Source organism: Protobothrops mucrosquamatus, unplaced genomic scaffold (assembly GCF_001527695.2).
Source record: "Protobothrops mucrosquamatus isolate PMUCROS unplaced genomic scaffold, P.Mucros_1.0 scaffold70, whole genome shotgun sequence".
Classification (NCBI taxonomy): domain Eukaryota; kingdom Metazoa; phylum Chordata; class Lepidosauria; order Squamata; family Viperidae; genus Protobothrops; species Protobothrops mucrosquamatus.
In genome coordinates, this window is record NW_015386448.1 from 60,688 (window position 1) to 83,569 (window position 22,882).

At 43.8% G+C, this 22,882-nt stretch overlaps 1 protein-coding gene across 1 annotated transcript; it reads right to left on the reverse strand.

Annotated features, from left to right (window-relative positions):
* Positions 1–1,651: 1,651 nt before the first annotated feature.
* Positions 1,652–22,651, reverse strand: ME2 (malic enzyme 2). The gene is made up of 15 exons (XM_015812144.1): positions 22,538–22,651; positions 20,657–20,790; positions 18,205–18,354; positions 16,619–16,694; positions 16,277–16,438; positions 14,877–14,980; positions 13,678–13,787; positions 13,484–13,581; positions 11,934–12,047; positions 11,721–11,835; positions 11,179–11,321; positions 5,181–5,283; positions 3,934–4,004; positions 2,560–2,658; positions 1,652–2,008 (listed from the first exon to the last, which is right to left on the reverse strand). Exons 1-15 carry the CDS (start codon positions 22,649–22,651, stop codon positions 1,838–1,840), a joined length of 1,764 nt encoding a protein of 587 aa, XP_015667630.1. The 3' UTR covers positions 1,652–1,837.
* Between the last annotated feature and the right edge of the window lie 231 nt (positions 22,652–22,882).

Below are 22,882 nucleotides of genomic sequence, written 5' to 3' on the forward strand. Positions count from 1 at the left end.
CTATCTGAGAAAGTTCCTGGTGCCAAATTAACATGAAAATTCATCCTGCCATCTGAAAAGTCTGCACTGAACCAGTTCTTAATTCAAGAGGCACAACTGTATGAAACAGGCTTCCAATTATGGTGAAATTACAGCAGGGAAATGTCACGTTGGAATCCTTTCGCTCAGCCCACGTTTCTCAGAAACGGCAAAGGAGGAGAAGCAGTGACATTTTGAGACCATCTCCCCTCATTGCCATTTCAAGTAAAATGCTGCCGTGGCGTTTCCCTCAGAGACGGTTGCTCTGCACTCCTGCATTCCCCGATGAATAGAATAAAATAAAACAAAACTCAACCCATCCACTTTTTCACGCTGCGCTGCCATATCCAACTGGCTTCCCCAGCAGACAGCGCAGCCTGTGGAATTTAATTGGAGGAAATGGAGATGTTATTATTATTATTATTGGCTTTCTTTTTACTGGATAGGCAAATTGAAGATGGACTTATCCAAGAGGACAGCTTTTATATCCTTAACAGATGATCCCCAGAAACACGGCAAGGCAACTGGACAAATAAATAAATAAATAAATAATGGTAAAAAGATCCCAGGTCTGACATATCTAATATGCATGTCACAAACCAAGATTACCTGGAGGTAAAAAGAAATTATTTTTTACTGGAGTGGTGTCTTGCTTTGATTAGGGCAGTGTTTCCCAACCTTGGCATGTGGTTTTAAGGCATGCTGGCTGGGGAATTCTGGGATAGAAGTCCACACGTCTTAAAATGATTAAGGTTGAGAAACATTGGTTTAGGGCATAAGATGGGGGGGGGGGGCAACGAAGCACACATTCCCAGTTATTAGATCAATGGGACAGGGACCTGGGAGGAAAACAGCTCTCATGAAGTTCAGATTAAGGAGTGTTACAGTTTAAGCATGAACAACAACAGCAACAACAAAATACTTGAAAAGACAAAAGGGGAGGAGGGAAATAGTCCATTTGTGTAACAAATGCCAGGGAAGGGATATGCAGCCAGTGCCACTAACAAAGCTGAATTATTCAAGTGCAGGACGTCAGCACACAAACACACACAGATCCAGGAGTTGGCAGCATTGCTTGCTGACAGTGACTGATATTTCCCAGAGAGGAAGAAAATGCAGAGCTGAGAAGGACAGAATTCTAGGTTTGAATCCGCCCTGTAAGGAAACAGGAAAAAAGCCTCTCCTTTCGGTAAATCTGGCTTTGTACAATTCAGGCCACAACATTTCAGCAGGTAGGGCAGTTCCAGGAGCCACTGAGGTGGCAAAAAGGCAGAACCAATATAAAAAGGGATGGAGTGATTTGGTCATCAATTTATGCTTCCAGCAGAATGAAGACTTAGGGGGTTTTGTGTAGACTACAAAAGGGAGGACGGACAGCATCTCTGGATGCTTCTCCTGTGAAAAAGGACGAGGAAAGGACAAGGAAGGGAGGGAAGGAGACGAAGCCAAATCTCTTTCCTCGACTTACTAACATTCTCTTCTCAATTAAACTGTTTGGCCATGCAGCTTACAGCCATAAAAGAGACAGTACAGAGAAACCTTATCACACAGCAGACCAGTTAACACAAGTTAAAAAAAAGAATTAAGGGTTTTCCCTTATTTGTTCAACTAGCTTCCCCGGGGAGAATAGAAAATATATTAAATTTCAACTCAAGCGTCCATTCCTATGCGCCTCAGAAGAAGAGAGGACGTCCAGCCTAGGGACTAAATTCAGTGTCGGTTATGCACCCAGTTCAATGGTTTAGCACAAAAAGGACGTTTTCAGTGTTCCGCAGTCCTACTTCAAATGTTGTTCCGGACGGGGGTTCCCAGCAAAATTTCAAACACGTCTTTTGTCCGAGGAGTAGGTTGTAGACACCGGCCAGTCGTACAAATCTGGTAGAAAGGATTCGTACTCCGATGTCCAGATTCTTGATCGTATGTACTGAATTTTGTCTGCTGGCTCCGGGTAATGGAACGCCATGCGATTGGCGTATAAATATTCCATGACCTACGGAAGAAAAAGGGGAAATTTAAATTACAGGTAGCTCTCTGCATACAACCACAATTGAGCCCAAAGTTTCTGTCACTAAGCGAGACAGTCAGTGAGTCGTGCCCCATTTTACGACCTTTCTCGCCACAGTGGATAAATGAATCACTGCAGTTGTTAAAGTTAGTCACACAGCTCTTAAGTGAATCTGGCCTCCCCATTGTCAGAAGGTCACAAAAAGTGATCATGCGACCCTGGGATACTGCAGCCGTCATAAATATGAGTCAGTAGCCAAGCGTCTGAATTTGGATCACATGACCGTGGGGATGCTGTGATGGTCGCAAGTGTGAAAAACGGTCAGAAGTCACTTTTTTCAGTGCGAGAAAAGTGAATGGGGAAGCCAGATTCATTTAACAACCGTTTCACTTAACAACTGTGGCGAGAAAGGTCGTAAAATGGGGCAAAACTCACTCAGTAATGGTCCCGCTTATCAACAGAAAATTAGGGTTCCATTGTGGCTGTAATTCGAGGACTATCTGCATTTCTTGTTCTTTTCTGAAATGGGTGCTTACCTTTATAGCTATGTTAACGGACACTTCCCTGATGTTGGAAAGCGCGGGATAAAGTCTCCCCTCCTGCAGTTCTTCCTCACTCAGCTGCTGGGACAACGTCTTTTAAGACAAAAAAAAAAAAAGGGGAGGGAGGAGGAAGAGGAGGAGAAGGAGGCACTTTATCCAGGAGTAAACCTGCCATGCTGGCCCTGCAACTGGGCAGGGTTGGGGCCCCCATGATGAGAGAAGGAAGCCTTCCTTTGATCAGGCAGTGAAATCAAAGCTGCTTTTACTAAGTTGAAGAAGCAGCTTAACATTCGCCCAGAGTTTTTGCTTGAGTTTGGTTTCTATTGGTGCTTCATCCTGCTTGGTGTATGATCCACCAAAAACCCTCCCATCAAAACCCTCCCATCGACACTGACCAGACAAGCCACTTGTACACAAACGGAAAGCAAACCCATTCCCTTCAAGCATGATGACGTTACCTAGTTGGGTAATGCAATGTCTGCAAGAAAATAGCCCAGCTTAGCGAGCACCAAGGACCCACCATTCCACCCTGAGAGCTTCTCTTCTGTTGTCACCAACATATAAAAGTCATTTTGGGAACATGTTTCCTTGAGATGCGTTGAAGAAAGCTAAAAGGTACAGCCTGGCTGTGGTTGTCTTGAGCAGACCTTGCCCATCCCATGCAAAAGTTCAGCCAAGAGAAACTTCTGTCCTTGGAGTACGAAGCGAAGCCTCCCTTAGATACCGTAAAAGCACCTTCCCTAAGAAGAGAGGCCCACAGTCCCTGCCACCCCCGGCCAGTTCTTCACTCCAGACCAAATCCTCAGAAATGGCAGCCTATGTCCCTATTTGAAGGAGCTTTCATTCGCCCAACCTGGGAGACATCTTGGGTGTCCAGGACCCGATCTGTCATCCACTCCCACGACTGACAACTATAGACAGCTATACAGGGAGCCAGTTTGGTGTAGTGGTTAAAATGTTGGCGTGGAAACTAGGAGACTGTGAGTTCAAGTTCTGCCTTAGGCACGAAAGCTGGCTGGGCCAATCATCAGAGGGCTGTGAATTCTAGTCCTACCTTGGGCACAAAAGCGGGCAGGTGACTTTGGGCCCATCACCAGGCAGTGATGAGTTCTAGTCCCAGTTTAGGCATGAATGCCAGCTGGGTGTCTTCCAGCCAGTTCCTCTCTCTCTCAGCCCAACTCACCTCACAGGGTGGTTGTTGTAAGGAAAATAGGAGGAGGAAGGAGTATTATGTATGTTCACCACCTTGAGTTACTTATAAAGTAATAAAGGCAAGATAAAAATCTGGGTGAGCGAGCGAGCGAGCGAGCGGATGGATGGATGGAAAAGATCAGGTGATCAGAATCCCAACCAACCAGTCTCCTTTACCTTTGCAGCTTCCAAAAAGACGTTGTCACTGATGTGCCGGACGCTACTCAGGACAACAGCAAGAGCCACACCTGCGACACAGAGAGAAGGAGTCTAAATGATAAAAGTCATTTTTTATGGTTCATGCAAAGCATGCAGGGAGTAAAAACCTTTAGAAAACTGGGGCACAGCAAACAACAACAGGAACATAACAACGAAATACACAAGTGGAGTGGGATAATACTTGCAAACTACGGGTAACTAGATTTTTATGATGAGATTAAACATGCTATACTTTCTGCAATAAGCACAAAGGCGTTTGAACTGCATTCTTTAAAAAAAAATCTCATTTTTTTAAAAAAAAAAAAATGCCTGGAGAGCAGTTGTGGAATAGAATTAGAAAGAAAGAAAGAAAGAAAGGAAGGAAGGAAGGAAGGAAGGAAGGAAAGAAGAGAGAGAGAGAGAAAGAAAGAAAGAAAGAAAGAAAGAAAGAAAGAAAGGAAAGAGAGGAAAGAAAGAAAGAAAGAAAGAAAGAAAGAAAGAAAGAAAGAAAGAAAGAAAGAGGGAGGAAAGTTGGGAGGAAGGGAGGGAAGGAGGGAGGGAGGGAGGGAGGGAGAGAAGGAAGGAAGGAAAGAAGAGAGAAAGAAAGAAAGAAAGAAGAAAGGAAAGAGAGGAAAGAAAGAAAGAAAGAAAGGAAAGAGAGAGGAAAGAAAGAAAGAAAGAAAGGAAAGAAAGAAAGAAAGAAAGAAAGAGGGAGGAAAGATGGGAGGGAGGGAAGGAGGGAGGGAGGGAGGGAGGGAGGGAAGGAAGGAAGGAAGGAAGGAAGGAAGGAAGGAAGGAAGGAAGGAAGGAAGGAAGGAAGGAAAGATGGGAGGGAGACGAGGTTAAAACGGAAGGTGATTTCCCAGAGCCGAGCTCCGTGAACATTTCAGGCAGGCTCCTCTATGGAAAGATAACTCTGTGCTATGCAAAGCAGACAGAATCCAGTGGGGAGTGTGTGGGAAAGACCTTGGGATAAAAGGGGAAAGAGCTGCAGGCAGATAGGAGGCCGCTCAGCCGCAGAAGGAAACGCCTCAGAAGGGACCCTCCGTGGGGTCTTGGGCTGGGGAGACTTGCTTTGAGACTTGCAAGGTTCTGTTACGGCAACCTTAGGATCAAGTAGAGCCGCTCCTTCCGGGAGGGAGCGCTTCGCGTCTGGGACTGCTCTGCAAGGCTGACAGGCCGTTTGAAAAGAACGAATCGACCAGGCAGGAGCGCCAAGGCTTTACCTGGAAATATGTAGGCGTTGTTTCCCTGGCCCGGTTTGAAGGACCGCCCGTCCCTCAGCTTCACGGGCCCAAATGGACTGCCGCTTGCAAACAGGCAGCGCCCCTGGCAAAAGAGAGAATCGAGTGAGCCAAGGCACTTCTGGAACCGGGTCCTTGGGGTCTTAGGAAAGTCCGGCAGGGTCGAGGCGTCTGATCTCCGGAGGGAGAATGTTCCAGCGGGTGGGTCCCGTGGCAGAAAAGGCACATCTTCTCAGCGCCCCCAAGCGGCACAGGCCAGGGGTCTCCCAACCTGGCAACTTTAAGACTTGTGGACTTCAACTCCCAGAATTCCCCAGCCGGCATGGAGACCCCCTGCTTGGTCAGGGAGACCTGAAGCAAGTCCCTCCCGCCTGACTCGATTGGACGGGCAGAAACAACGGGGGAGCAGCCCAGTCCCAGGGGGGTCTTTAAGGGTGACCACCTGCCCCCCTGAATGGCACTTGAATCATTCTTCGCGTGCAGAAAAAAGAAGGATTTTTAGCTAGTGGTTCTTCCTTCCTTTTTCATGCAGGAAGGCCGGAGCGAGACAAAATGTACAATTTTCATTCCAGTCTGAAAGGGTGCAGGTCAGAGGGCAACAAAGAAAAATGTCACGTTCAGCCAGGGATCAGGGCCGGGCGGTGCCTGGGCGAGGGTCACCAGCTGCTCCCCGGAGTCCTTCCTGGGAGGGTTCGTAAAGGGGCAGAGCGTCGCCCTGCCCTGCTCAGAGGCTGCAAATGTGCCCAGAGTAGGAGCAGGAGGCAGGAGGACCCTCTGCCACCCTTGGAAAGGCTTTTACAGGTAGCCCTCGACTTACAACCACCACAGAGCCCAACATTTATATCGTTAAGTGAGACAAATGTTAAGCGGGTTTTGCCCCATTTTACGACATTTCTTGCCACAGCTGCTAAGTGAATCACTGCAGTTGTTAAAGTAGCAACCCGGTTGTTAAGTGAATCTGGTTTCCCGATTGTCAGAAGGTCACAAAAAGTGATCACGTGATCCAGGGACACTGCAACCATCATAAATATGATCCACTTGCCAAGCGTCTGAATTTTGATCACGTGATCCTGGGGATACTGCAAAAGTTGTAACTGTGAATAATGGCATTGAGTCACTTTTTTCAGTGCCATTGTAACTTTGAACGGTCACTAATCGAACTGTTGTAAGTTGAGGACTGCCTGTACATCCATATAATTCATTCAGATATTTTTATATCCCAGCCCTCTCCAGTCATTTAGACTAGAAACTGGGAGACAGTGAATGGGTTAGCCTAACCCTAACTCTAACCCTAACCCCCCCCCCAAAAAAAACGTGCGTCTAGTTTTGGGAAAACGCCGCCCATAGAAAACCACCAGTTTGCTTAATGACTACAGGGTTTGCTAAATAACTAGAGTGGCCACTTTATGACCGTTGTGTTTGCTTAATGTGTGTTGTAAAAATAGAGTTCTAAAATGGGGTGGGTTGTGTGTTTTACAACTGTTACAACTTATGACCGCAATGGGCAGGCTCTGTTATGGATGTAACTCAGAGACTACCTCTATTTTCTGTCTAAATGTAAGAACTGCTTAATGTCATTGGACCAAGATCTTCCTGATCTTGAACTTCTACAAAATAAAATATTTCTTTATGGCAGTTGAGATATTATTCCCATTTTTTTGACCAGGGAAAGTGGGTAAGAGTTAACAAGGACTTAGGGAAACTTTGTTAGGCTCTGTAGCTGACTAAATCCTAAATAAGAACAACTATAATTTGCCCAGCTAAAATGTTGCTTGATGTTTGCATCGCGGTGGAATGGGACGCAGGAAGCAGGGCTCTGCCTTCCATGCCCGATTTCGCCTTGCTAGGGGCCCTAAAAAGGGCCTAAAGTCACCCCGAAGAGGCGACAAAGAAGAGGGGTGCCTTGTGATCACGGAGAGACGGTGGTCTTTCTGTTCGATCCAAGGAAAGCCCTCCAAACCAGCAGGGGAAAGACCTGCTACACTCCTGTGGCCAGCCATTAGCTGCTGACAACCGAAGAAGAAAAGGCACCAAATAACACATCGTAAACAGCATGTTTGAAACTGGGTGAGAATATTGATCCTTTTTTTACTATTTTACAACTGAATCTCCTGGGAAAGGCTCCCAAGAAGTTAAAAACCTCCGAATGTAAACGGAAGCGGCATTTTAATTTTATGGGGGACAGAAACGTACAATACTGAAGTGGAAGTAGCATAAAGCTACAGTTTTGATAAATTTGAGAACTGAGATAACTGTTAAGGTGTTCTCTTTGAAAAAAAAAACCATTGAGGTGAAATTCTTCTTCTTGTTGTGCCATATCCGTTATCGGACGTTGGCGATCATGTTGGCGATCCTGTTTTGACCTGCAGCCGCACGAAAAACTGCTGCTGAGTTTTGTCCAAATCAGTCCCTTAGATTTTGAAGCCAGGATGTTCTTCTTCTGCCTGGACCTCGTTTGCCTTCCGTCTTTCCCTGGAGGATTAAATGGAGCATGCCGTATTTTTCTGGGTGTCGCATCACATGTCCGAAATATTCTAATTTTCGCTTTTTAATTGTTTTGATGATTTCCCTTGGCTTTCCCAGGCGGCTTATCACCTCCTCATTTCTGATCTTGTCAACCCAGCTTCTACGTAACAGCCGCCTGTAAATCCACATTTCAAATGCTTCTAGTCTCTTCAGATGGCCTTCTGTCAGAGACCAACTTTCTACTCCATAGAGCAGGATAGGAAAAACATAGCATCTGACAAGCCTGATTTTCAGTCTTAGGCTTATGTCGTGACTGCAGAAGACCTTTTTCATTTTGAAGAATGCTGTTCGAGCTTTTTCTATTCTTGTCTTTACTTCAGTGGTCATGTCCCAGCTTTCATGTAAATTAGTGAGGTGAAATACTGTGTAAGAAATCAATCCTTTGTTTTAAGAGTGGAAAATGGACTTTGAATAACATCTAGTGGTGGATTTTTGTATAGCACTATAATTGGCTTCCTGGCTGCTTGGTGGCTCCTAGCTTGGGACAGCTGGCAATAAAGGAAAATATTTCGGCATACTTATCACTTTGACCTTCTTGGATTATACCTACCTACTGAGCTTGGACTTCTAACCTCAAGAGCTAGTGGGAGAGAAAGAAAAAATTGACCTTGGACTACGCCTGGCTGGGAGAGACTTTTGAGCTGTTTTCAGAGAGGTTGAACATTTTGAACATTGTGGATTACAACCTGTCCTGACTGACAACTTTTGGATACTTGAGACAAAATATCACTATAAAATATTGCTTTCAGGACTGGAATATATTCTGGAAATCTATTGGATTATAAGAGATACATATAAAGACCAGAAAACTAAAGGAAACTTTGATCTACTCTTACTGAGACTGGTGATACTAGAGGATCTCCAGGAATGATGTCTCAAGAAAAAACAAACACTTTTCAGAAGGAAATATATTCTATGCTACAACTAATTCACCAAACAGTTGTTGCATACAAAGAGGACATAAAAAGAACTCATAATGTGACTAAAAACAATTTAGACAATATAAATAAGCAAATCTCCAAATTAAATCTACAAATAGAAAGTTCCCAGATAACGACTACAAAGTATGAACAAATAAACCAGAAATCAGAAGACAAAACAGAGGAAATGGATTTAGAGATGGAAGAGATAAAAGAAGGGAAATATAAATGACTTATATACAAACAAAATACTGCAAGACTTAGCTATAACAATGAAAATGCAAAAGACCCTTTACCCCTTAGGTCTGCAAAATACATCTGATGGCAAGGAAGAAGATTTTAAAAAATGGAATTTAGAGCTGTTAGGGGAAATATCACAACTTGGGAGACAAGGAATGAAAAGAGAAATTGAGGGAGAAAGCAACTGGGAGTTGTTTAAGGAATATAAATGGACAGAATTCCCCCCCCTCCCAAAAAATACCCTACCTAAATTGTCTTCCTCATGCCAAGCAATTTTTATAAAAATAGAAAGAAAATTCCTGGGTGATCTAATTGCCCTGGCTTGGAAAGCTGCTTGGCAAAGAAAGAAAGAGTCAGATTTAAAAAACAGAAGATTTGACCTTTTAGAAGGGGCATTATATGTTTAAATACTTGTTTGAATAAGATTAAAAGAACAGATAACCCTTAGATATGATTAGACTTTTATAATGAAAGACATGATTTAGAACTAAAATAGCATTTTTTTCTTTCTTTCTTTTTGATATGGGAAATAAGAAGATAAGAGGAGGATTGATATGAATACAACTTTTAGCTATATAAATGTAATTAATATTGAAAAAATTATAACTGACAAAGATATTTCAAATACTAGTAAGAAATCAAACCCTAACATGACCACGAAAAACAGGATATTGATTTATGAATTGACATTATTGATTTATGAATTGAGATTATTGTTATTTGTACGATAGTAGTAAAATATGATGAAGATGCTTATATCTAACTCTAAACATTGACAGTACCAAAAGTTGTAACTGTGTAATGAGGGGAAAATAGAAAAATATGGGGAAGAAAGGAGGATCAGGGAAAAAATACTGGATTGTGTAGTATTGAACACACTTATATTGAAGAAGTTAATGTTAAATATCTGAACCCAGAAAATATGTTGTTTACTAAGCACTAAAGATAAGACATTACAGGTAGTCTTCAATTTATGACTGCTTGCTTAGCGGCAGACCTCCTCACAGCTACTAACAACCCAGATTCAAAGTTGTGACACTGCTCAATCTCTCGGCTCATGTGATCAGATTTCGGACACTTGACAGCCAGTCCACATTTATGGCCATTTGCAGTATCCTGCAATCATATGACCAGAATGTGTTTTGGTTTGGGTTCTTTTGCCAGAAACCTGCATTTGCTTTTATTTTCTGGCAAAAAAAAAAAAGCCCACTGTGGACAGCAAATTCACATAGCCACTGCAGGAAAATCATAAAATCAAGCGCAGTCACGTGACCCGCTTAATAACCAGCACAACTTACAAACCATAAATTGTAGTTCTAGGTCGAGGACTGCCCAGTGGTGGGATTCAGCCGGTTCGCGCCGGTTCAGTAGAACCGGTAGCTAAATTTTGTTGAGTTCGGAGAACCGGCTGAACCCATGCTGCTTCTGGGAGTCCGTTCTAGGCCTCAGAGGTCTGAAGGAGGTCTCCCAGGCCTAGAATGGCCCGCCAGAAGTGCGTTGATGTCAATTCCAGAAGTCCGTTCTAGGCCTCGGAGACCTGGAGGAAACCTCCCAGGCCTAGAACAGGCCACAGGAAGTGCATGGATGTCACTTCCGGAAGTCCATTCTAAGCCTCGGAGGCCCAGGCCTGCATCCACGCAGAGAACTGGATGTTCAGGTAGTAATAATAATAATAATAATAATAATAATAATAATAATAATAATAATAATAATAATAATAATAATAATAGTAAAGTTGGAAGGGACCTTGAAGGTCATCTAGTCCAACCCCCTGCTCAGGCAGGAAACCCTATACCATTTCGGACAAAGGGCTGTCCAGTCTCTTCTTAAAAACTTCCAGTGTTGGAGCATTCACCGCTTNCTGTGTTGGCCTTTTTGGCAGCTGCAGCACACGGCTGGCTCCTATTTAGGTGATTGTCCACTAGGACTCCGAGGTCCCTCTCACAGTTACTACTATTGAGCAAGGTGCCACCTATGCTGTACTTGTGCAATTGGTTTTTCTTGCCTAAATGTAGAACCTTGCTTTTTTCACCATTGAATTTCATTTTGTTAGATAGTGCCCAGTGTTCAAGTCTGTCCAGATCCTTCTGTATCTTAAGGTATTTGAATCCCACCACTGGGGCTACCTGTATCATAAACTCTCCCCAGATCAGCTCACCTCAGGGCATCATAATGGAAGAGAGCGGCTCCATCCCAGAGAGGACTGCCTTCAGGCAGCTCCAACAAGTGAGCCAAGCGGCGAAGCCCAGGAGAAAAAACATCATGCTCTAAGATTGTTCGGAATTTTAGCTTACCTCTGTTAGTGTGTACGCCTCCTCAGCCGTACATTCTGCTTTCACGGTAGGGTTACTCAGTGCAAATATGATGGGTCTCTGATTGATGTCGGCCATCGCTTTGATGACATCATGAGAAAACAGCCGCCCAGCCCCGGCAACTCCTGAAAGTGGAAATAAGACCACGGCTCAAAGAAAATGCTCCAATTGTGTGCAAGCTCCTACTTGTTGTAAGAGAAAGAATAAAGTGAAAAGAACTCTATTTTTCTGTAGTCAGCAAGGCTCTCTAGACAAGTGTTTTTCAAACTTGGCAAGTTTAACCGATGTGTGGACTTCAACTCCCAGAATTCCCCAGCCAGGACTTCAACTGGGCTTCAACTCCCAGAATTCCCCAGTCAGTCATGCTGGCTGGGGGATTCTGGGAGTTGAAGTCCACACATCTTAAACTTGCTGAGATTGAAAAACACTGCTTTAGACATTTGGAAATTCCAACATCAGAAATGTAGATGTAGAAGCAGCAAATCCATCGGATGAGCAACCTGGGAATGGTCTGAAACGCTCACCGATAATGGCAGAAGGCTGAAGAACGTTCACTGCATCCAAGAAAGATTTGGGTAGGTTCCCTGGAGCTGGATGAGTAAAGGGCTCCTGGTTGACATCTATCGCTTCTGCCCGGCCCTAAAAGGTGATGAAATAAAAAACAACTGGTCGGGAAACCAAAACCAACATGGATCTAACACTGGATGGGCTCTTTCCAAAACTGACAGGCGCCCTACCTTTATCAATAAGCCATCTTTATCAAACATCCAAATTTTCTTGCAAGCTTCTTCTGCAGGAAGACCATTTTCCACCATAGCCATGAGGATGAGGTTTGCAATCCCAAGGGCGGCCTGACGGAGAAGAGAAAGAGGAGGAAAAGTGAGGATTTGGCAGGGCTGGGTTGGCATCAATGACGCCGCTTGGAATTCAGTTTCCAGAGGACACTAAAACAAACGAAGAAGTGACACTTGGCATGTCCCTCTCTCGGTTTCCATAGGCTTATTGAACGGCTATTCCACTTTTTCCACCCAGGAGAAAGAGCACTTGAGACTACAAATGATAAAGGGACATGCCATGCAGAAGTCTAAAAAATAAGTAAAACAATAGCAATGAGAGCCAGCTCGGTCTAGTGGTCAAGGCTCCCGGCGAGAAAGTGGGAGACGGGGAGTAGCCTAGTCCGACCTTAGGCAAGGAAAGCCAGCTGGGTGACTCTCTCAGCCCAACCCACCTCAAAGGGTTGTTGTGAGGAAAACAAGAGGAGGAAGATGTGTTGGATATGTTTGCCACCTTGAGTTATTTGTAAAAATAATAAAGCCAGTATACAAATACAAAAAAGGAAAATTAAAGTACAGGCAGTCCTTGACTTACAACTGTGAGTATAGAATGATGATCTTACATCGCAGTCATTAAGCAGGTTACTACATGACTGCACCCGGTTTTATGACTTTTCTGTGGCAGTGGTTAATGACCACTGTGGTCGTTAAACAAGCCCATTACACCAACTGGGGATTTTTGCCAAAACCAGAGATAAACCCTGATGTCCAGCAACCCCCCCCCTGCTGAAAACTGTGGTTATGTGGTTATGCAGAACAGACAAGCAAATGGTTGTAAAGGCAGCCCCGTCGCTAAGCACCCAACGCAGGCAGTCACGTGACTGTGGGGGAGGGGGCAGCCCTTGGCCCTTCGAAACTGGGTCAGATGCAGATGAACTGGAGCTCCATTCGCAACTCTGAACGGTCACTAAGCAACCAGCAGTCACGGAGCAAGGCCCACCTGTACTGTTTTAAAAGCCTGATAAAATAATACAGTGAGAATCATAATTTAAGTTATTCAAAAGGCAAGAGTGAAAAAGGGCCCATCTGGAAAACAACTGGCTGAATCCTTAAGGCTAATGGCCACGTCGTTCATATCGGGAGGGGGGAACCCTAATTTAAGGCCCTGCTGAAATGCAACAGGGTAACTGGGAACGGCGGGGAGCTGGATCCCACAAAAAGGGGTTTAAGGATGACGCGTAACCCCAGGCTGCCAAATGCCCAGCCCCACGACACCACCTAGGCCAGCAGTTTCTGAACGTGGCAATTTTAAGATGCAGGGACTTCAACTCCCAGAATACCCCAGCCAGCAGGCACGAAACACTCTTCCAGGGTAGCCTTGCACAGAGGGCACCGCGGCAGTCTAGCTCTAACCTATCCCAGCTCTGATTGGCTCAACAACCGTTCATATTTGACAACTAAATGCAAAGTACACGGGCTCAAATTTATCGCAGCAGTCTAACCGCACGACTCACTTCTCCTGCCCCAAGGAAGAGGATCCGGTGCTCGGCGAGGGGCTTCCCGATGACTTTCTCTGCCGCCAGCAACCCAGCCAAGGCGACCGCTGCGGTCCCTGAGGGAGGACACACAATGTCTCAGGAGCTTAAAAGGCAGAAGCGAGGAAAAACGGAGCCCACAGGGGCACACGGGGAATAGGTTGACTGCTTACCCTGTATGTCATCGTTGAAAATGCAGTATTTTTCTCGGTATTTCCTCAAAAAGCGGAAGGCGTTGTGATTGCCAAAGTCTTCAAACTGAATGAGGGTGTTCTGGCCGTACCTGGAAGGCAGAGGCAGCACCCATGTCAGCCACGTAGACCCTGCACACCTCTCTAATTTAAGTGTCCTAAGAAAGCACGGCACCAAACCTGGTATTTGCACACAGGCAGTCCTCAACTTACAACAAAATGGTTTAGTGACCATTCGAAATTACAATGGCACTGGAAAAAGTAATTTCTAGCCCCTTTTCACACTTTACGAGTATTGCAGCCTCCCCGGGGCCACGTGATCAAAATTCAAACAGCTGGCAACCGGCATGTACTTACGACGGTCGCAGAGTCCTGGGATCACACGATGATCCCCTTTGGCGACCTTCTGACAAGCAAACTCAACGGGGGAAGCCAGATTCACTTAACAACCGTGTGACTAATCTAACAACTTCAGTGATTCACTTAACAACTATGACAAGAAAGGTTGTAAAATGGGGCAAAACTCACTTAACAACTGATAAATGACAGAAACAACAGAAATTCCAGGCTCCGTTGTGGTCAAAGTCGAGAGCAGATGTATACCTAAAGGCACAAATGACCAGGGTCAAATGTGTCAAACTTTGGACACGTTTTAGGAGGACATCCAGTTCTATGGAAAAGGCTCCAGTGCTGAGAAAGGTGGAAGGAAGGAAGGAAGGGAGGAAGGGAGGGAGGGAGGGAGGAAGGAAGGAAGGAAGGAAGGAAGGAAGGAAGGAAGGAAGGAAGGAAGGAAGGAAGGAAGGAAGGAAAGAAGAGGACAACCAACAGCAAAGTGCATGGATACATCATATCTTTGTTTCTGTTTTTTAACTATGCTAATGTTGCTTCAGGGCATGTCTTGAGGTTTTCCCATTTCAGAAGGGCGGGATGTCATACTGCTTGCTTATAGGGAATTCCACTGCTAAATTTCAACTGTGTGGTTAAAAAAAAACCCCTTTGGCCCACAAAAGGGGAGTTTATGACCATATTCATCTCTTGGGATGCCAGCTGTCAATTCTCATCTTTGCTAAATAGATACTCTTTGATCCATCAACATCTTCTTGGTCATGCAGGAAAGGCTGTCTGTTGACCTGCACGGATTCCTTCCCTGCTTGCAGTGGAACAGGGCTCAGGATTTATACCTGCCTATCACGGCTTCCATGAATTCATCAATTAGTTCATCATAAAGCTGCGAGCGGTCTCGTTTCTGATATAACCCCATATAAAATGGATCTTCCAAAAGTGTCTAGGAAAATGGAAAAACAAAGCAAAGTCACCGCACCGATCTCTGACACTGAATTAGACTCTGTCACTCCTAGGAAACCTGGATATTTGCAGGACATTTTCTGAGAAGGCTGTCAGGGCATGGATAGTCCTTGACTTACAAGCAGAGTTGAGACTGGAATTTTAGTCACTAAGCGATGCAATCATGAAGCGAATCATCACGTGATCAGACCCAATTTTACAATATTTTTATTGCGGTTGTTAAAAGAATCACTGAGGTTGTTAAGCAAATCATGTGGCCGTTAAGCAAATCTGGCTTCCCCAATTGACTTTGCTTCTGGGAAGCCCGCTGGGAGGGTCGCAAACCGTCCTGGGATGCTGCAGCTTCATAAATGGGAAGTTGCTCGCCAAGCACTCGAATTGTGACCAGGTGACCAGGTTGTGACCTCAAGGACAGACCGTAGGCCACTTTTTGCGAGGCCATCATAACTTTGAACCACCAATAAACGAATGGTCATAAGTCAAAGACTACCTTTGGTGGAACTTTAAACCCTTGGTCATCTATTAGAAATATTCTACAAATGCCGCAAGAGAGGGATGCAAAGAGATTCGCACTTAAGAAAAAGATACTAAGAATGTGTTCACAAACATGTCAAAATTCTTCAGTTCTAGACAAGGCCCCGGGGGGGCTTCTGTGACTCGGATGTTTTAAGCAGAAGAGGACGAAGAAAAGTGCGCTGAGTCACACTTTGTCACAAGACAAAGACAACTGTTGGAGAACGTGAATATCATACAGGTAGTCCTCGACCTACGACCACAATTGAGCCCAAAATTTCTGTTGCTAAGCGAGACGGTTGTTAAGTGAACTTTGCCCCATTTTACAACCTTTCTTGCAAGTTGTTAAGTGAATCACTGCAGTTGTTAAATTAGTAATACAGTTGTTAATTGAATCTGGCTTCCCATTAACTTTGCTTGTCACAAGGTCACAAAAAGGGATCACGTGGCCCCCGGGACAATGCAACGGTCATAAATATGAGTCAGTTGCCAAAGGTCTGAATTTTGATCAAGTGACTTTGGGGATGCTGCAACGATCACGACTGTGAAAAATGGTCATAAGTCACTGTTTTCAATGCCGTTGTAATTTTGAATGGTCACTAAATGACCTGTTGTAAGTCGAGGATTACTTGTAGTGGGAAGAGCTGGAAGGAATCTCCAAGGTAATCTAGCCAAACTCCCACTCTATAGCATCTCACCCCACCAATGAACACCACAGACAAGCAACTGGTATTTGGTGGGCGTAGAACATGTAACAACTTACCTGATTGTCAGTTCCAACATCGATACACACAGGAAGGCACTTGTCAGGTTTTATTCCAGCACAGGCGGTGTATAAACAGAGTTTGCCAACTGGGATTCCCATTCCATATACTCCCAGATCCCCAAGGCCCAAGATACGTTCTCCGTCTGTGACAACAACAGCCTTGAAGGACAGAAGTGGATATAGAAATGCATCCGATTACAGGAAGAAGGAAAGACAATGTGACAAAGAATTCATAGTTTAGCTGGTGAGCATACCCCCTCTCTATTTGTTAGCTGCACTCCAGGAAACCTATCTGGTCCTAGAGAAAGTCCACCTGAAAGAAGAAAATACAGCCAGTACCTTCACATCATTCTCTGGCCAGTTGTTCACCACAGATCGGATGTGGCCCTTATCTGTTACGGCAATGTATAATCCTCTGCAAAGAAATCAAAGCAGAAATGCAAAGGTCAACCTGGTATACTTTCTCCTCATTCATTTTAAAAAGTTGAATATGACACCTTTAAAAAAAACGGGTAAAACTAAGATAGCACTTGAGATCTATGTCACTGTTAAAAGCTTACAGAATCTGAAAAAAGCAAAATTTATCTGATTTTAACATTCACATCCAGTTAATTTTGTCACGTGAAATGAAGCAGGAAAAAATATCTCTGAACAGGCAATAATACTGAATTAAGTACAATTCCGGAAGGAGAGGCAGATTCAAAACACTCGAGCGGAAGATGGAAAGATTCAGCACAGCCCCCCCCCCCCCCACGGTCAGTGAAATTCACAAAACTTGCCAAGATGGACAAATTGACTCCTTTGATTAAAGAAAGTATTTACATTTATTGATAACTGAAAATCCCTTATGGACTCTTTGCATAAAAATGAGGGGGGAAAATGAACTTTAGATTTATGGTTTTAATGATTAGGCAAGATATTTTATAGAATGAAGAGAGTCATGACATAATTTTAGATGAAAAAATAAAGTACAATTGTCTTTATATCATTCTTCTGTTTTCTACTTTGTTTTATTTTTTAATCGCAGTTTTAGCTTTTTCTTTTATTCTCTTTCCATTTTTCTTTCTTCTGTTTTAGTTTGTATTGCTTATTATAACTTAACATGTTCAATAAAAACTATTAAAGAAAACCCAAACACTTGAGTGAATGTTGTCTTTTTCCCATTATTCTCTGACAAGAAAAAGCAGTATCAAGTTCCAGGATAAAAATTATTTGTTACTACAAGGGGGAAAAAAAAATCTTTATCATCCTTCATCAACTTGGTCCAACTCAATTAGAGAGCTCTAACAGGGCTATTTTTATGTAGATTGTATCATAATCATTTGTTTGTATAGATTGAGGTGCCACCCAATTCTAGCGTGCACTGGAATTCTGGAAGTTGAAGTCCACCCATCTTAAAGTCACTGAGGCCGAGAAATACTGAGCTAGCTTATTTAGTGAAATCAAAATTATCAGCTAGATTGAGCCTTAGAAAATCCATGTCTCTTTGGCTTCTACAAATAAGAATTTTTGTGATGATGGCCAGGAAATGAACATTTATTCCAGGAAGTGAGTAAAATCTAAATAATAATGAAGAAAAACATAAATCATTTTATTTAGAAGGATTATACAGCCCTTCCCGAGTTAGCAACTCCCTGGAAGGTAGAAAATAGAAAATGGACTTTAAGTAGAAACAAAACACAGGTGAAGAAGAAGAAAAGAAGAAAAATAAGACAAGAGAAATCGAAATTTATTATGTCACCATCAATTCTTTGGGGGTTTTTTTGCCTACAATCAGCAGAAATAGTGCTTTATTGAGGAATACCAGCTTAATAAATAACCAACATAAAATTAAAAAGAACAGTGAGTCTGTTATTGGGTTTCCAGAATGAAAGAGCAGAAATATTAGTGACAATTACATAAAAAAATCCTAAGGCTGTCCTTACTTTGGCCTTCTAAAAATATGCCCATACTGGGAACACGCAAGGCCTACTGTTGGCGTATAGACAATGGGCATTAATTGTTCAATATCATCTTGTAGAATCCTGTAGAACAGCTTCTCGTTTCTTTCCTGAATTCCCATCACGTAGATGTACCTGTGAGCAGAGAAGTGGAGAAACAATATGAAATGTGTGTGCTTACTGTATATATATTTATCTCTTTTTGGGAACAGATTTCAACCCTCAAACATAATACTGTATTGCCTTTCTGTCACCTATCAGTTTTATTTTCTAAAGAAGCTGACTGGGATATGTGATACGGTGACCAAAATTGGCTGCAGTATTCCGGGTGTGGTCTCAGTAGAGTTTTATAAAGCGGTAATATTACTTCGCGTGATCTTGATTCTATGCCTCTGTTTATACAACCCAGGATAGTGTTGGCTTTTTTGGTTGCTTTAAGTCACTTTTTTCAGTGCCGTTGTAACTGAATGGTTGTAAATTGAAGATTACCTGTATCAATTGCTAATCTCTTTTACTGTTCATTTCCGTTTATAATTTAACTTTTCAAGTTTCTGAAACATTGTTGCTAGCAATCTGGACTATTTGGCTAGAAAGCGAAGGAAGCAATCCCGAAGGTGCTCTTTCAAAAGGAAACTGAACTTTCTTTGTTTTTTCCTCAAAGCCGTTTCGCTTCTCATCCAAGAAGCTTCTTCAGTTTTGACTGAATGAGAAGCAAAACATCTTTAAGGAGAAAAACAAAGGAAGTTCAGTTGCCTTTTGAAAAAGCACCTATGGGGCAGCCGTGGCCTGGATGATTGAGAATCTCCACTGACAAGGAAGCAATCCAAGTGAAATGAACACCCAACAGCAAAGAACCGTACGTGTGTATAATGTAATGCAGCCCGACGTCATTTGGGGCTTTACTGGAGAGGAGACTCTAGAATCTGGGAGGACAGATGTGAAGTAGGCAGCCTTGCCACTGGCCAGGCCCTGAGAGGTGAGGATTCCAGTTTGCTAGACTGGAGGACGAGGAAGACAAGCAAATGAAGCTGCTGTGGAAAACAAAGCAGGTGACAAGAGCTATTTTTAATACAGAATGCACATTCTAGTGAATGCCGGTTTCAGATTCCATATCCAGCATTACAGGCGAACGGGCTACAAACATTAGTTCTTGTGTATGTAGTAGGTGGTTGTGAAAATGACCTTGGACTACAGACAGAATGCTGTGCATATAACTATTCAGAAATAAACCTCATGAATCACAATTTACTCCCCAGAAAAACGGGGCCTGGATTAGATTGCAGAAACCTTTGTATCAGGGGAAAATAATGAATGCAACTCTGATTAGCCAACATTTGTACAATGGGTACAGCAGTTCTCTTGATAAATAGGCAGTCCAGTCACAGGTCACTTTATGGTCAATTAACCAGCTTTTGGTTTCTCCTTCCAGGAAGATTATATATTAACACTCAAGTCATAAAATATGTTTCCAGTCAACAGGGAAAAAGAAAGGCTTAGGGTAAAGGCTGCTGTACCTTAAAAAGACACTATTCAACACAGACTTACCTTGAGGCAAGATGGGCAGCCTTTCAATTTTATAAACGAACACAGATGGACAATATATATGTGTATGTACAGGCACACTGATATGCATGCACACCCTTTCAAGATCTACACAAGAGTGTTACACCTTCACCGGAGGGGCGGGACCTACATTTTCAGCCATACTGGGGGATAAATCTGAAAAAATAATTAGATTTTCTTTTTATCCCACCTTTACTATTTTTATAAATAACTCAAGGTGGCGAATATATCTAATATTCCCCCTCCTATCTTCCTCACAGCAAGATAACACCGTGAGGTGGGTCGGGCTGAGAGAGAGTGACCCAAAGACACCCAGCTGGCTTATGTGCCTAAGGCGGGACTAGAACTCACCGTCTCCTGGTGATTGGCCCAAGGTCACCCAGCTGGCCTTCACGCCTAAGGCGGGACTAGAACTCCCAGCCTCCTAGTTTCTATCCTGCTACCTTAACAACTAGATCAAACTTTCAAGATCTCACTCAGAATAGGTGAACTAAGCCTACCCCAAGAATTTATTTTAAAAATGGTATTAAAATGAAGTTGCCTTTGAATTTTGGTAAGGTGATCGTGGAAGACTCTGGAGAAGTTGCAAATCCAGGTTTGGGAGTGCTGCCCACCCAACCCCTTTGCATTAAAACTAGCAACAAAATATAAATGTTGACAATATTCTGAAAATGGCAACAAATGGAAGAGTTTGAATGCATCTGGTTCCTTTTGAAGGAGAACCCCATCAACCAGCATTCCCCCCCCCCTCTCCAGCGTGCCTGGGATATTTGCAACTGTGCTTCTCCAAACCACAGCTGGAAAGCAACAACAACACCAGGAAGGGGCAGAGAATCAGCTCCCAAAGAGCAGCTCTCCTCCAATCGGGTCTTACTTCTCCAAGGGATCCGTCATCCTGGCTAGGTTCTTATGGAAGCGTAAAGCCTGGAGGTCCTGCGTCTCGACCTTCGGAGGCAAGAGCCCTTGAAGCCCCAACATCTGCCGTTCTTTTAAGGTGAAGGCCATGCCCTGGACGGAGACAGGGAGAGGAAAAGGTAAGATTAGCCCCCACTCCAGGTCTGGGGGAGTCCTTTGGCCAAAGGATTTTAGTGGGATCCTACTAGTTCTTCACCTGAGATGCGATTCCTTCCTTTGTCCTTAATCAGCCCCAGAGGAGGGGAACCGCGGCCCCTTTATGACTCTTCAGGCCTGGCTGGCTTAGGAATTCTGGGAGTTGAAGTCCACCAGTCATAAAAGGGTCACCTCTGATCCAGACCAACACGCTCTCTTTCATTTGTTCCTTTCACGTTATTTAATGTGGCTCATTTTCTTTCTATTCCAGAGTTTAACGCATTTAACACAAAAGCCGGTTATATGAGCTAGAAATTGATGCTGCATTTAATAAAAATAGGTTTTCAATTGCTCACCATGTGGCCATGACGAGTTACAATCGTGATGGGCAAGCGCCATCGTGGTCATAACTCAAGGATTACCTGCAAGTGCCCTGTCGCCCTTCTAACTAACTACGGCTGCCATTCTTAGCCCTGATGTTTACACAGCATGTTTCATCCTCTAGTGGGTCAGTTTCAGTGAAACAGATGCTCAACTGAGCCACCAAACCAAACCTGGATTTTAGGCACACAGACACTTATTTTTCTCACCAAAAAAATCCCAGGGAATCGGTTGATCAAACATCTGTTATATCCTACTTTTGCCTAGAGAAACTCCAGTTTCCCCCCATTTTCCCCTTCTCTCACACACAAAGTGACCGAAACCCTGGCTACAGGCTGTGCTATTCTGTTGCACTATACGGATAGTCCTCGACGTACAACAGTTCATTTGGTGACCATTCAAAGTCACATCGGCACTGAAAAAAGTGACCGATGACCGTTTTTCACAGTTACAGTCTTTGCAGCATCCCCGTGGCCTCGTGATCAAAACTCAGACGCTTGGCCACTGGGTCCCAGGATCACGTGATCCCCTTTGCTGTGTCCCAGGATCATGTGATCCCCTTTTGCGACCTTCTGACCAGCGAAGTCAAGGGGGGGAAGGCAAATTCACTTAACAACTGGGTTACTAACTTATTAACTGCAGTGATTCACTTAACAACTGAGGCAAGAAAGGTTGTAAGATGGGGCAAAACTCACCTAAGAAATGTCTCACTTAACAACATAAATTTTGGGCTCAACTGTGGTTGTAAGTTAAGGACTATCTATATTGTGTGAAAGCAGCCAAACTGTAGCCTATTCAGCAATCCATGGTTAAACAAACGTTCCATAACATAACATGACACAAGTTGAGTCAATCACAGACTTGATTACCATCTACATCATACACTAAGGCAGGGGTCCCCAACCCCCAGGTCGTGGACCGCCAAAGGGCCGTGGCAGGCAGAAAATGGGCCGCAGAAACACACGAAGCCCCCATCCGCGGGATGCAGGCAGTACACGAAACCAGGCCCATCTCTGCACGGAACCAGTCCCTGGTGTCCAAAAGGTTGGGGGCCACTGCACTAGGGCTATGAAAAGGGATCCCAATAATAAAGCAAAAAGGGGATTTATTACAATTGTCCACATTGCAACTCTTTAGTTACTAACCATCAACAGACTGTGGATCTGCTCAATATTCAGCTTCTCTCTCTGTCTCTCTTTTAATATTTGGCACTGCCTAACGTCTCAACACAAAGCTCCTGCAGCAGTCTTCCGCCTTACATGAAGTTTCACAGCACTAGTGTGAATTTAAGACGTGGTGTACAATACGCCCATGACACACTTACCTTGTTCGTCCTGGGGTTAAGCATCAGAGGCTTCCCTTTTTCCTTCCTGTGCATGCTGCGATGTGCCAACCAGGTGCAGGGGGGGGAAGCAGCCGTTCTTAACCGGGAGAGCATTGTGCATACAGTTGGCCTAGGAGAGGGAAAAAGAGGAGATGGAATTGCACCGGCTGCTTCAAAAGGCAGACATTCAAGCAGATGCATAATAATAGCAAGATTTTCCGGTTTTAGTTAAATAGGATACAGCTGTTTGAAAAAAGGACTGTTTATAAATAAGGCACAAAGACTCCTTTGAGGGGTATAAATGATTCAAAGGAAGAAGTCAACATTAGAGTCCTATTTCCACCG

What these genes read in the sequence shown, in the direction of transcription:
- ME2 (XM_015812144.1), bottom strand. Translation starts at nt 22,651, where the DNA reads ATGCTCTCCCGGTTAAGAACGGCTGCTTCCCCCCCCTGCACCTGGTTG. An exon ending in ATGACGGATCCCTTGGAGAA is followed by an intron (nt 18,355 to 20,656) that starts GTAAGACCCGAT and finishes CTCTGCTCACAG; the next exon opens with GTACATCTACGTGATGGGAA. An exon ending in TCTTCCTTGGGGCAGGAGAA is followed by an intron (nt 12,048 to 13,483) that starts GTGAGTCGTGCG and finishes CTTCTCCGTCAG; the next exon opens with GCCGCCCTTGGGATTGCAAA.